Source organism: Ostrea edulis, chromosome 3 (assembly GCF_947568905.1).
Source record: "Ostrea edulis chromosome 3, xbOstEdul1.1, whole genome shotgun sequence".
Taxonomy (NCBI): Eukaryota; Metazoa; Mollusca; class Bivalvia; order Ostreida; family Ostreidae; genus Ostrea; species Ostrea edulis.
Genome location: NC_079166.1, coordinates 49,418,725 through 49,433,651, shown reverse-complemented (window position 1 = coordinate 49,433,651; position 14,927 = coordinate 49,418,725). Strand labels below are relative to the sequence as shown.

General features: G+C 33.1%; 2 protein-coding genes across 2 annotated transcripts in view; one reads left to right on the top strand and one right to left on the bottom strand.

Moving 5' to 3' along the window:
- Positions 1–644: 644 nt before the first annotated feature.
- LOC125676016 (mucin-5AC-like) overlaps positions 645–14,927 on the top strand; it is a 27,729-nt gene continuing 13,446 nt past the window's right edge. The window contains exons 1-3 of the mRNA XM_048913904.2: positions 645–927; positions 7,601–7,657; positions 7,771–8,097. Coding sequence (XP_048769861.2) covers positions 861–927; positions 7,601–7,657; positions 7,771–8,097 — 451 coding nt within the window. The 5' untranslated portion in view covers positions 645–860. The remainder of the gene's footprint in view (positions 928–7,600; positions 7,658–7,770; positions 8,098–14,927) is intronic.
- LOC130052602 (uncharacterized) overlaps positions 12,594–14,927 on the bottom strand; it is a 9,411-nt gene continuing 7,077 nt past the window's right edge. Inside the window, exons 2-4 of the mRNA XM_056158074.1 lie at positions 14,101–14,538; positions 13,629–13,844; positions 12,594–13,527 (exon numbers count right to left, since the gene is read on the bottom strand). Coding sequence (XP_056014049.1) covers positions 13,282–13,527; positions 13,629–13,844; positions 14,101–14,538 — 900 coding nt within the window. The 3' untranslated portion in view covers positions 12,594–13,281. The remainder of the gene's footprint in view (positions 13,528–13,628; positions 13,845–14,100; positions 14,539–14,927) is intronic.

Sequence of the window (14,927 nt, the reverse complement as noted above, 5' to 3'; positions counted from 1 at the left end):
GTGTAAAATAATTTACCTTAACATCTTGTGTTTGGGAATTTGTCATACATGTAAAATATTAGACATTTCCAATGTTTTTGGTCCTCGATATATTTAACAACTGTCATGATAGCCATTTCCTCATGAATGCGATGTAGATGTAAACAACATGCGGATACATTTTTATAAAAATTGTACGTATATTTTAACGATTGCGAATACCGAAAAAAAAATGAAAGTAGAATGTAAATATTAAACGTGTTTCACGATGTATAATGGCATAGTTAAAGCGTCGCAGTTCATAACCTTAAGTATTTTCAAAAACGAAATTCATTTCTTTTAAATATCTTACTCAATTTGCAACATATCAAATAGTTTCTTTCATTTCAGAATTATTCTTCTGCTATCTAAGAACTAAAGTCACTATAGATTGCAAAAAAATCAACAGTACTCTTTCATTTAAAATGCATGAAGTGATTAGTGTTGAACGGAGGATGACTGGGAAACAATCAATGACTAGTTCCTCTTTATATCTAGGTATCGCAGTGTTATACATTTATAGGGCAAACCTTTGCCTAGCTAATTCGATGGGTATATTTACAAAGGAATTACAAACTGGTTTTCGAGTGACTTTCTATAAAAAGACAAACTGAATTCGCCAGAACACAATTACTACAGTATTGTATGTCGGACATTTAATTCTGCAGGACTGGGTGCACACTTCCCTATATACTGCACGAAGGTAAACCAAAATTGGTTGATTGTGTTGTACATGTAGTTCTAATAGCTCCTGATTAAACTGTCGGAGCTTTATGTTTTTCAAAACTCTTTGAGCACATGACCCACACCGACAGTCGGTCGTTCTGACGGGAGATTACACAATGTTTCCTGGGTGTGACGTGATCAGTGGATTTACATATTACATGTTTTGGATTATTTCATTCTATGGTAAGAATGTAATATCTAATGTTTATTTAATCGGAGTATCAGTATACTAGCCTGAGTTATTGTTTACAAAATATTTCTGGATAAGATCATATTCTGTTGGCAAACCGTTTGATAGTCAATTCTACGAAAGCCCAGAAGGCTCACTCGACATTCGAGATTAAAAAATACGTGATTCGAAATTCAATATCCAAATTAACCAATAAAATTATAGGTCACAATATATGATTTAAAAGAGACAACATATTTTAATCAAGCTCATCAACTGTAAACAATCGCCATCTTTATTGTGAGATTAGAGTTTTGAGGTTACAGTTCATAAATTTGACAGAGAGGAAGTAAATTTTGTTTAAAATTAGACTAAAGCTAGGCATTTAATTATGTCGGGCACAGTTGACGTTTGGGACATGGTGCACTTTTTATGTTGTTGTTTTTTAAATTCAACTATGTATTCTAACTAATCAAACATTTAACGACATCAATCGCTGGTTTTATTCTTGAAAAAAAAAAAGTTTACAAAACGTTTTTAAAACGTTACGGTAAAACGTTTTTAACAAATGGTATGATAACGTTGAAAAAACTATACAAAATTACGTTGTAATAAAGTTTTAGAAAATGTTTTCATAACATTTTCACAATGTTTTAATAACGTTTTAATAACATTGTTGTGTTACCTGGGAATATTTTTACCGAATGAAAAAATAACCCACTCATTTATTACTATATTCTTTATGCACCACTTAAAATTGTTTCAGGTAAATATTCATATTGTATTTTACCGCAATTTGTGTTTCGTAACGATATTGTGGCTGGGTGAACGCTTTAATATCTTGAATTCATAGTCAAGATGCGGACATGTGTTTCTGTATTTATCTTTAGGACTCACATTTTTTCCAATGACTCACATTTTTTCCAATGATATACAATTAAACATGTTTTCTGGTATTATTTAGTGGAAACAAACAGAGCTGCAAATGTTGACATAAATCATGTCATTGTGTATGCAGAAAGGCCCGTAGAAAGGCAGCTCTTTTTACATTTTTTAAGTTTCAGGAAGCTTACATGTAACTACGTGCGTCATCACCACAGGATAATATTTTATCCACGTTTTAAACCCTATCTTATCCCACTTATTCATAATATATATAATATATATTATGAGGTGTATTCTTCATTATTTGACCTGGTTCACATAAAGTGCAGAGTTAAATATGTGGGAGCTGTGGCAAGTTTTCACACACACACACACACACACACACACACACATACACCCTTCCTGGTTTCTACGGATCTGTCTGCATGCTAACCATACATAATAACATAATATAATAAAAAAAGAAATGTTTCGTTTTTTAGTAAACATTTTAGAAAGAAACATAAGGCCAGTGATTTCTGCCAATAATTGTTTGATTAGTTAGGAAACAGCTGAATTTCAACAAGACACAAAAAGTGATCCCTAACATCAACTGCATAGTGCATAGTTTTAGATAACAGAAACTAAGAAGCACCATATTTGACTTGCTTTCTGCCATAGTTCAAGTTTATATGCATGTAACGTCAAACCTTTAATCCTAAAAGGTAATTATCTGATAGGGTAATTTGGATTTTGAATTTCGAAATACAAATCTCGGATGAGCCTTCTGGGCTTTCGTACAATTCTGATACATATCAATCGTTTATTCAAACTATTTACTGAATGCGTAGTAAGGGTCTTACAATCACTAACTGCTTGTTGTGAACAAGGAAGTACTTCATGTAATATCAGACCAAATCAGACAGACAATTCAAAGCCAATTATATCTACTGGTACATTTAAATCGGAATTATAAAAACATACAAAAGATCAAAAGTTTCAATGCCTGAATTCCGCTCCCGTTTATGGGTGTCTGGAGCGTTGTCAACATATTCCTACAATGCCTCAACACAGCGTGGTGAAAGAAAATTTCATTTAATGACTTTCTTAAGCACATTATATGAAACATCATTTCACCATCAAAAAACGTGACTCAAGCTCTCATTTATTTTGTGATTTTTCCAGAATGATAAAAAGTTGTGTTTTGTTTGCAAATAAGAAATTTTAAATCCAAACTTTCCTTTGATTTGATGCATGATGTGACTATCTAATAATACCTGCGTTCTTCGCAAAAATGAATGTTATATATAAATGTTCTATTTTTTAATCAAAAAATATTTATAGAAATTATATCGTTTTTATACACTGGTCCTTATTATGGTACAGCGATGTCTGTACGTCCTGTCGGTCTGTTCGGGGTTTTCTTTTTCTAATTTTATTTCTCTGTCACAAGTCAAGTTGAAACTTGCTATGTATCTTCTTTAGATGATGTTGCAATTTTGATATATTTCAACTCTCCTTCAGGAGTTTTGCCCCTTTATTTGAAAATCATTGTTATATGGAGGGTATATTATTACATAGATAGTACATGATTTGTCTGTTTTTCCTTCCTCAGTTTTCAAGTGAGGACCTTTATATTTTACAGAGTATTTATATGGGTATGGAAGATGTGCATGGGGTTTTAATTTATTCAATTTTGGAGAAAATTACAAGATGTGAACTTGGTCCGTTTTACGGAAATAGTATATCAAATAAAGGACAGTGTTCGTCCTTTTAACTGTTCTCACGGTCTAGAAGCTAGGATTTAACTTGAAGATGTGCATAGTGCAAGGATTTTGATTCTCAACCATTTTAAATTGCCTTTGATATTTTAAATATTTACAGGTTGTTGAAGTTGGTCAAATTTGGGTAAATACATTACTGACAGAACTCTTTTGGTTTGTCTATCTCCTGTCACAGTTCTCAAACTACAATGTAGGACCTTTTATTCATACAATGCAAAGACAGTATGTCACAGCCCGACAGTATGTCACAGCCCGACAGTATGTCACAGCCCGATGGTGGCTGAAGCAAAGTTCTACAAATGATCGCTTAAAAACACCATATTTACGCATTTTCACGTGCGTATTTTCTACCGTTTGCAGTACTCTTGTTTTTTTTAGATTTACAACTAAAATCTTCGGGAAACATGTCATTTGGAAAAAGGATATATTAGACAAATAGATTTAAAACAAAATTTGAAATGAAAAGATCAAATTTTCAAGAAATATCGCTCCTCATTAATATTTCCGACAGATTGTATGAAGTCATTTACCAAAATGTAAATTCCATGATCCCATGGGTAGGATTTTCGTTCCCAGGTGGGACTAAATTATTTTTTCTTACATGTCAGTTTGTATGAGAAGGAGCTTTTTGAAAATTGATGAAATTTTAGCAGTGTTTGAAAATTCAAAAGAATTGTAATTTGTAGTTATCGGAAGTTAAAAGTGTTAACGCACGACGAACGCTGACCGTTGTACTCATCAACCTGTGTGAATCACAATGTCTCAAATTTTCTTAAAACAAATCTGTAATATTTCTTCATGTAATGACCCCAGCCACATCAAACAAGGAGGTCTTGTATAAGTGTTAATTTGTCACATTTTTTTCAAGTTTCTACTTTGAATCTCACATTGATTGCAAAACATCTGATATTTCAAGATTTGTTTGAAATATCTTTAAAACTCTCCTCAGAATAATGTGCTTAACATTCAGATTCCTCGGTAAATCTCAAACTTGCCTTTGTTGTTATTTCAACAGGTTCCCACTTAACCTATATGCACATAAGTCATGAAGATGCTAGATATTTAATAAGCACTTCAAACATTTCAATTTAGCAATACATGCCATATTCTTCTTCAATTTTTCAATATCTTTGATATTATTTCTCAAGCATGTCACTTGTTGATTAATTCATTATGACAATTTGAGAGGTCACAAAGGTAACATAACAGTATACATGTAATATCGGCCTCTCTCAATTCTTAATATGTAGATCAGTTTGCAAGGCATTTCCAAAAATTCTTTGAAAACAAAATATTATAAGTTAAAACAGAACCTCAGATGATATGAGGATCTCAGAATTTCTAAATTTCCTGTCTGATCAAGTTCTATCCTTACGGTATTACAATATTATTTCTGATAATGAAAATTTCACTTCTAGCTTATATAACTATTACATATAAAACACTAGACATAATATCAATACTAGGAATATTCTATTTGCATAAAATATCACCAATGTGGTCACTAGGAATGTTTCAAGGTGATTCTCGGACTCATGGTTTATGAGCAGCTAGAGTGCCATGAAAATTTCATGAATCTTTTTGAGTAAGATCTTCGAGAAAAGTAAATTGAAAAGTAATGTTTCTGCACCCCTATTCGGGATTAACGCAAAATGATATTTTCCTCTGCTCGCTTTATTATCAAACAATCGCAAACAATGAATGACGTACGTGTTTTAATTACTCTGATCATAATTGTGATATAATTAAATTATTAATCAAGTCGTAAATTAAATTTGATATAATCGAATTCGCTATTTGGCCTCGGATTAACAAAAATATATATTTTGTAATCGTCCCTGTGGTCAGCAATGCGTACACCCTCAGGTAAACGCAACAACCCGACCTCAATATCGTGAATATGACAACAAATTAACGTTCATAGAATATGTTGGAATAACAAATGATTATTGGGATGGAATAGATTTGTTCAGGTTTGCCGGTGATCTGTAAATCTCCATTTTTTAAATAAATAGATAACAAAAACCTCAAACTTGGGAATTCGATTTAATCATCCCTATTAACGAACGGAACAGCAACAAATACTGTCAAACAAAGACTTAAGGATCAATTCATTCAAATATGGCCGAGCGATATGTTCAATTCATCATACTTTTAAGATAGACTTCGGACCAGAAAAATATTTAGAAAAATTGTCAAAAATATTCAGAACTATTTTTCTTAAATTCCGCACCACAAATCACCGCCTTCCAGTAGAGACTGGCAGATGGATTGGTATTCCATATAATGAAAGATTTTGTGTTTTGTGTAACGAATCGAAAATTGCAGACGAATTCCAGTATATATTAGAATGCAATGCTTTGTCAAATATTAGAAAAGAATACCTACACAGTAGGTATTACACAAGACCTAATGTTATTAAATTTCATGAAATTATGTCAACCAGTAAGGTTAAAACACTTAAAAAACTCTGTATGTTTATTTCAAAATTTATGAGTTAGTCTGTCCTCCTTAATATATTTTGTAAATACTTTTTCAATACATGTATATGTGTATATACTCTGACCCTTTTCTTACTCAAATGTATGTTTATTTAATGCACCTTATGTACCATGTATAATGTGGTTTGGGTGGATAAAATGAACTTGAACTTCGATGTACACAAACAATGGGTGCGGTGAACTCGATAGTTCACAAGAGCGGAACATGTCACCTGGCTTTTTCCATCTGTAGGTTTTGATTAATTGTGTCCATGATAAACGAATTACCTATGTATAACTCCGCATTACTGCTTCTAAGCCCATGCAGAAATGGGTGTATACTCCGCGCATTAAGTTGGTCCCCTAACAGAGAGATGGTAGAATAAACAGAAGCAGTATACTACCGTACCTTGATAACATATGCCAACTCGTAATCACAAATAATTTTAAATTTTGAAACTAATTCATTTTAGTTGGCTGTTTATTTTGTCACATTCTATTAGTTATGTAATTTGTAGACCATTTCATATGCTGACTTGATGTATACCGACATGTTTGATGTAATAAAAACCAATTGAGTCGAATTGAATTGAGTACTGCCTGGACAACAAGTCGGCCGATAGGTGGCGGTTATCCGGAAACGTCTTAAAACGAAATTACAAATGTAGCGACAAAGCGATCAGTTATGCTTAGTGCTTTAAAAATTGATAGCAATTACTAAAAATTGATAATTGTGTTACTAATCTTAATAACTTTTCATCAGGAAATCAGTCTCCTTTATAGTTTCATTTAAGGATTTGTAAACCATTTTACATTAAGGGAATGTAGTTTTCTGATTACAATGTTCTCTACAAATGTATGTCTACTATTTTGTCTTTTGTAATATATATATATATATATATATATATATATATATATGACAAATTCCGATCGGGCTTGGTTCAAATTTTTAAAAAATCTGAATTTTCGCCAATTCATTTCAATTTCTTTTTAAAATACATGTATCCGATGTATATTTTTTTCCTAATTGACTCCCCCCCCCCCCCCCCCCCCCCAAAGATTTTAGCCGTAGATTAGAAAATATTAACAAATAGCGTTTTCAATTTTCAAAAAAGAATTTTTATTTGAAAAATTGGAATGTCTATCTTAATTTTTATGTATGCTTTATTAGATATTCATATCGTGCATAAATTCACAGCGAAACTCCGATTCTTTTTTCTTTCTTTTGCAAACGTAACCCCTTTTTTTATCATCCCGGAAACAAATGATGTAGAATAATTGAGAGCTTGTATCATTGGTGATACCGTGAGAAAGAGAAATCTTACATGGTTGTCTTACACCAGAAAACACTGTCCTACACTGGTAATTATGTGAAAGATAATCATATTCTATTGTTTTTACATACAAAAGATCATATTTCAACATCTCCAACAGATATGAGAAGAATTTGTCATATCGTAAAATTTGAATTTACCGGGTGGTAGAAAGTACAAAATTTACACTATGATCTTTTCTGATAATGAATTACAATATACAACACTTCATTTTGGAACATTCAGGAGCAGTCAAAGGGGAAACAGCATGCGGAACTGCGATGAAGCAGTATTCTCTGCTAGGTAACTTCTTATACATTTTTTCTTTTGCTTTTTATCAAATTATGGTGTGTTAGAGAAAGTATATGTTTGTTTTGATGCAAGTTATCATATATAATGTCTAAATACTATTACAGGTGCATCGCTTTGTTACAATACGTCGGCTATCGGAAACAGGGTTGTATTGGACGGCTTCCTAACACAACAATCCCAAGAAACCAACTGTAAATGTGTTGTGACTTCCACAGAGAAAGCAAAAGTCAGTTTTATAGTGCTGAATAATCTACAACCAGATCATTCATCTTGCGGAAGCACTATCACTATTGAGACAGCAGGATCTAGCATCCCTATGAACTGTTTCGTTTACGGAAACCTTAACATTCAACCTTCTCAGACAATGGATATTACCTTCAACAAACCAGCTTACTCCTTTGATTCCAATTACTGTATACTCCTAACTCCAGGTAATGACTCCAATTACTGTATACTCCTAACTCCAGGTAATGACTCCAATTACTGTATACTCCTATCTCCAGGTAATGACTCCAATAACTGTATACTCCTAACTCCAGGTAATGACTCCAATTACTGTATACTCCTAACTCCAGGTAATGACTCCAATAACTGTATACTCCTAACTCCAGGTAATGACTCCAATAACTGTATACTCCTAACTCCAGGTAATGACTCCAATAACTGTATACTCCTAACTCCAGGTAATGACTCCAATTACTGTATACTCCTAACTCCAGGTAATGACTCCAATAACTGTATACTCCTACCAACGAATAATAAATTACATTTTGTCCGCTCAATCAAGTAATGACTCCAATTATGTTACACTCCTAAGTCCAGGTGATGACTCAGTTAACAGTATATATACTCCTAACTCCTGTTGATAACTCAGGTAACAGTATATATACACCTAACTCCTGTTGATAACTCAGATAACAGTATATATACCCCTAACTCCTGTTGATAACTCAGGTAACAGTATATATACCCCTTACTCCTGTTGATAACTCAGGTAACAGTATATATACCCCTAACTCCTGTTGATAACTCAGGTAACAGTATATATACACCTAACTCCTGTTGATAACTCAGGTAACAGTATATATACCCCTAACTCCTGTTGATAACTCAGGTAACAGTATATATACACCTAACTCCTGTTGATAACTCAGGTAACAGTATATATACCCCTAACTCCTGTTGATAACTCAGGTAACAGTATATATACACCTAACTCCAGGCGATTGAAATTGAGCGATGTGAAGTAATTATTGCGCACCAAATAGCGATGCATTTAATCCACGAGTCATCAGTAGATTTAGAATGACCGTTCTTTTCAGTTGGTATGTGCATTATTGGTGTTTTTCGATAGGATTTCTCAGCGAGGTGTTTATTTTTTCAACATGTCGCTGGCTGAGTTGCACACCTTGTTCATATATCATGATCGGTGATCTGACATTTTTGAAAACGGTTTATCTATGCGAGATTTGTGTATTCCATTGAAATATATAAACTCTGAAGTTACATATTTTATCAAAAATACGTCCGGAATACCCAAGGAATTGAACATTTAAAAATACAAGAAGGGGGGTACCGGAAGTCCTGTCCACAAGCACCTGTGGTTTTCTTATCTATTTTATAGATATACGTAGGTTTAGTACCACAGAGTCCAAAGATGGATTTTCAAAATATGTGATATACTTCCGTATTCTGGACTTGGTAAAAAATTAAACCCTACAGCACGTGTAAAGACAAACCTTTAACCTCCCCATGTCCTTAAGTGGGATGGTTAGGAAAGATAAATGACTATTACAGGAAGTAGGCTCTCATTGTACAAAAACCATCGTAAAATAAAATATTACGATTAATTTTAATACTCTACTTAATACAATGAAAACTTGTCATCTTTGAAAGTTTCGTTTTTGATTTTATGGGTCATGTAAACTAAATCCTAATGCGTGTTGTTAATAAAAATAGATTACACAAACAAACATTTTGTGTGGTCAGACATGGAAAAAAAAATCTTTACAACTCCTTCGGGACATTTTGAGCACTACAAATCAGAAAATAATTTCATGAACAAAATTCATATTGTTACTCCTATAAATGTATTTTTCAAAGGTACGTCATCAGTAGAAATAGTTTTCTTGTTCACTATCATAAGTCATTTTGTCTTGCTACGACGCTGTCAATAATCAAAGTACTGAAAGTACTGAAAGCCGGGCTTAAGTACAGGAAACAAAATTGAAAACAGAAACTGTATATCACAATCAATAAAATGCGTCAATGGTTGTCATAGTATCTCAATTAAATATCACTCCCTTATACTCATGCTTTGGTATGCTCCTGTGTTATTTAAGATTACGTTCTAAGTAAGTTAGATCATATTAAATAAACTTGTAGGGACTATGAAGGGGTTAGGTCGTTGTGCTCCCTCTGCCCCTTCTTAAAGCTGAACATGATTTGTAAAAGGTAGAGGAGCTATCTTTGTCAGCCATATTAGTTTCTCCAGACTGTACTCCTCCAGGCCCTATGTAAGCCTCAGCTTTGTTCATTGTTCAAATCATTTGATTCACGGATTCTACCTGAACACACGTCTTCTTCTCTGTCATTGCGATATACTTCAGCGCAACAAAAATGACTTCTGTATGCCTCTGCCACGTCAGGAAAAGTTATCAAATTTATTCGATATCAGTTGCACAGGTCAATGCATTACAAAGTGAAATAAGCACAAATTCACGTTCAATGAAATAAAACGTAAACAAGTAGGGCAATGTAGATATAAAATATACATGCTCACACCGCGACGACCAGGTAAAAGCAATCAGGTGTAACGAATGCGAAGGGTGTATATACCCTAGTGCTGATATAGGAGAGAGGAAAACTAATATGGCGTATGCCTATTTACGAGTCGTGTTCAGCTTTAATCGCTAAATGTTTACTTAATACGATCTAACTATTACTTAGTAAATATACACACACTATATGCAGTATACTTGTGCAACATCTTATTTTAATATCCTGTTCAATATTAGCTCAAGGTGATGGATCATACTTGATCACATTCTTTTTGTAAGGTAAGGAAGAACAAACACTATACATTTACGAGTTCAAAATTTTTATCTGAGAATTTTTCAAACTAGGTAACATGGGCTGATCATTGTACAGCGTAAACAAGTTTGATAAGCAAAATAAGAAGAAATAAGATATAAAAAATGTGATGTTGTAGACAATAAACAGAGTAATTTAGTATGCACTGCAACTAATATTCTTAAAATCAGAAAAATAAAAATTAACAATCCAATGTCCTTGTAACACATATTTGACTAGTTAACTAAAGAAGGAAATATGAGGTATGTGTTTATCTTGCATACATCATGTACATGTGAACTACTCTTGGCTTAGTGGTTAATTGTCCAAAAATTGAATTATATAGGGAAATGTCATGAGAATGAGGATTTTCTTTATAACAAATCTTGTAAAACTCCTTGCAGTTCAAATAACAAATTCTAACACTGGGACAAAATGGTTAAAAGTCATTTTCCCAAAAAAAACAAAGCATGTGACATACATACAAAATGTGTTAAAAATAAATCTAACCTACAGGCACAACACATATATCTACAGGCATCTATCTAAATTATTGAGACATATAAAGAGAGCCCAATACAAATAACTTGTTCTAAATAAAACCAACATATATGTGCAAGAGACACTTTTTGATCTTACAACTTTACATGTAACTTCACTGACATACATACAAAATGTGTTAAAAATAAATCTAACCTACAGGCACAACACATATATCTACAGGCATCTATCTAAATTATTGAGACATATAAAGAGAGCCCAATACAAATAACTTGTTCTAAATAAAACCAACATATATGTGCAAGAGACACTTTTTGATCTTACAACTTTACATGTAACTTCACTGACATACATACAAAATGTGTTAAAAATAAATCTAACCTACAGGCACAACACATATATCTACAGGCATCTATCTAAATTATTGAGACATATAAAGAGAGCCCAAAACAAATAACTTGTTCTAAATAAAACCAACATATATGTGTAAGAGACACTTGTTGATCTTACAACTTTACATGTAACTTCACTGACAGTGTCTAAGTACAAGTAACAATTAAGGAAACAATTCAATATCAAAATAAGAATAAGTGTTGGCAAGTCTCAATACTGTTTTGGCAAGATTCAATACTGTTTTGACAAGACTCAATACCACTTACGGTAATGTAGCACCATTTTGAACAAAATAATTATGCTAATTTTCATCATTGAACTTTGCACATCATAATTTATGTGCTTTTTATGTGCATACAATGATATATCTTTTTCCTGCGAGTTGCATAACTTTGGATAAACAATAAAGATATTGATAACTCTAACTAACGTTCATGAACATGTAAATAAGTAAACAATGTATGACTGGAATGTTTTGTAAAAAAAAAAAAAAATTGTTTAAATCATGAAGCCCTGAGATTTTAGTTAAACTTATCATTGTTAAGAAGATGATTATGACAACTTGACAAACCAAAAACAAAGAAGGAAAATAAACACATACATATAAAAAAAAAACATGAATCTGTGTGTATTCTGTACAAGTAACTTGCTCAGGTGAAGAAAAATACATGTACTTCTGGATATATGCATATTATAGACATGGAAACATGGTCAAGTGAGAGTAAGTCACCTGCAAACAAAATGTATTTACAAGTTCAGATGAGTATAACAGCTCAACATGCATAGCAAAATAATCTAAGTCAAAATAATACATACATACTTGTACATGTCAATCACATTCCTTGTCTATGTCAATGTTAATCATCATCAAACTGTGTTACATGAGACAAGCTGCCCTGGACAGAAGAGAAATGTAAACAACTGTATAAGCATTGACTATGGCAAGGTTTTAAATTGCATTTGGCATCTTGTTTTTTGGTACTATTTTGAAAAAAATCTGAGATGGGGGTTTAGGCTGGAACTGCCATTTGATTGCTCATCCTGATTGGTTTTTGCATCATATTCTAGCACTAATTGAAAAATTGTGAGGCAAACTGTAAATGACTCTCGGGATATGTTCATACTGCACACTGAAATTGTTGAACACTTTTCTGTGATATAAAATTGATATCATGCACAACAAAATTGTATGTAAATAATGCACTAGTGAATACAAAAAGTCTTAAACATTGAAGGAATTGCTCTGTAGCATGTTGCCTTGAATTGAAAAAGCAGGATTTCTTACTGTCAAAAAGTTAACAGTAAATATAACATGTTGAATACATGTACACAGGATTTTGACAAAACAAAACAAATGAAATATCTGAAGCAAAGTAAGAAAAGTAAAGAACTTACAATACATGCAGTATAGTTCTTTATAATATATGTTTATCACATTTGTTAATGTTAACTATAGTGTTCACTCGGTTCACATAAGAAGTGACAAAACAGACACAAACTCAGTGTCAGTTGCCATATAAGCGTCAGGATAAGGTTCGAAAGAAAATCAATGCTTCATCTGGAATTTTGACTTTGACACTATTTCATATCCAAATAAACTTGACTTCTTTATCACGGTTATTACTAAAACAGCACACCCTGAACAACTTTTACATAAGTTCAACACTTGTAACCCTACTGCCCTTCGAAGTGCACCTCAAAGACAGTGTTGGTTTACATCTGTTTAAGATGTGGGTTTCAATGTCTCCCTTTTTCACCTCTGGAAGAGCGACTTCCACCAACTCAAATGGAATGCAAAGTATGCTGTCATCATGGAGGAGGAAGGTCATTTCGTCTCCGTCCAGACACACAGAAATGGCATTATATATCTTCACTTCTGGAGGACAATCTGTCTTCTGAAATATCAGAACATGTGTCAAGCATTAAGCATTATTTTTGTATACAGGAACACATTGATTTAGAGAAAGAGCAATGTAAAGTAAAAATACAAACTTACGGAAATTTTAGTTTTAGTGGTGGTTGTAAGGGACACCTCATTCCTAAATGTGTTGGTAACAACATCTGTGATGTGGACGTAGTCACCTGGGCGGATGTCTTTGTCTGCAAAGTTGCGCCATAGTGCAACTTTGCATTTGCTGGAGGAGTCTTCAATGAAAATATTTTTCACTTTCACCCTCTCCTCTCTTACAAATACCTCTCTTGTGGCTTCCTCCTAGATTAAAGGATAAGGTAAAGTAAATTGTAGATTATTGGATTTTTCATGAGGATGATAAAATTACAATTACTATGTACATGAAATTCACTGTAAATGTATAAAAACATGCCAAATAAGATATCAAATAACATTCTATGAATAGTTTATTCCATAAGTTGAGAAGTTTTACATTTAATAAACAGACAAACAGGTACATGCAGTCTTCTGTAATGAATTGGAATGCCAAAAATAAAATAAAGGAGATGAGTCTTACCTGCATGATTCTCCCTTTAATGGACACCCGCACTTTTGGGGGTGAATTCAGGGCCTCACTGACTGGTTTTGTGGGTGCAGGGGGAGGATTTAGTATAATTTGTGCCTTTCTAACTATCTCGTTTGGCACGCCCACATCACCACAAGGAAACACCTTGGTGTTTGTGGTGACCATCACAGCATCGACTTTCTTTATGATGTTTCTCAGGATAATGGATTTTCCCTCTGTGAACCTTGGGAATTTGGAGGCATCATAAACTGTGCATTTAATGGCTGTGGACTTATCAGCAACAGCACAGTTGACCAGGACACGGTCCTCATTCTTTTCATTTTTGTATGAGAATTCTTTCTCCCTAGCAATAACCTTGACCTTTAAACTCTTGGTGTAAGGTACCTGGCCTTTCTGATTCATCAGTTCTGATAATGAGATAGTTGTTGCCTGCAACAGAATTATCTTGAAAAGTAAGTTCATTCAGTAAAGATCACCCAATAAAGAACATATATGATTTTTTTTTTTATAAATGTAGATATTGTTTATAAGCTTTATTCTAAATACACAGGTATATTGTGTATAGGCAGGCACTGCAGGCAGAGTATCAAGATGAGTTTGTAACTGTTTATATGTCAGCATTTATTGACTTCATTGATAGAAATATTGGTTTATGATCAGAGTAGTAAGATTCTAATGTTCCATAAAGACTTAAGTGCTCTTTAGGAAAATTTATGTAAATGTGATCTAAACAAGAATTGTAATCTGTTGTCACAGAGTTTAACAACTGATGAAATGAAAATCTGTGCAGCAATAGTTCTAGCATGGATGAATTTTGT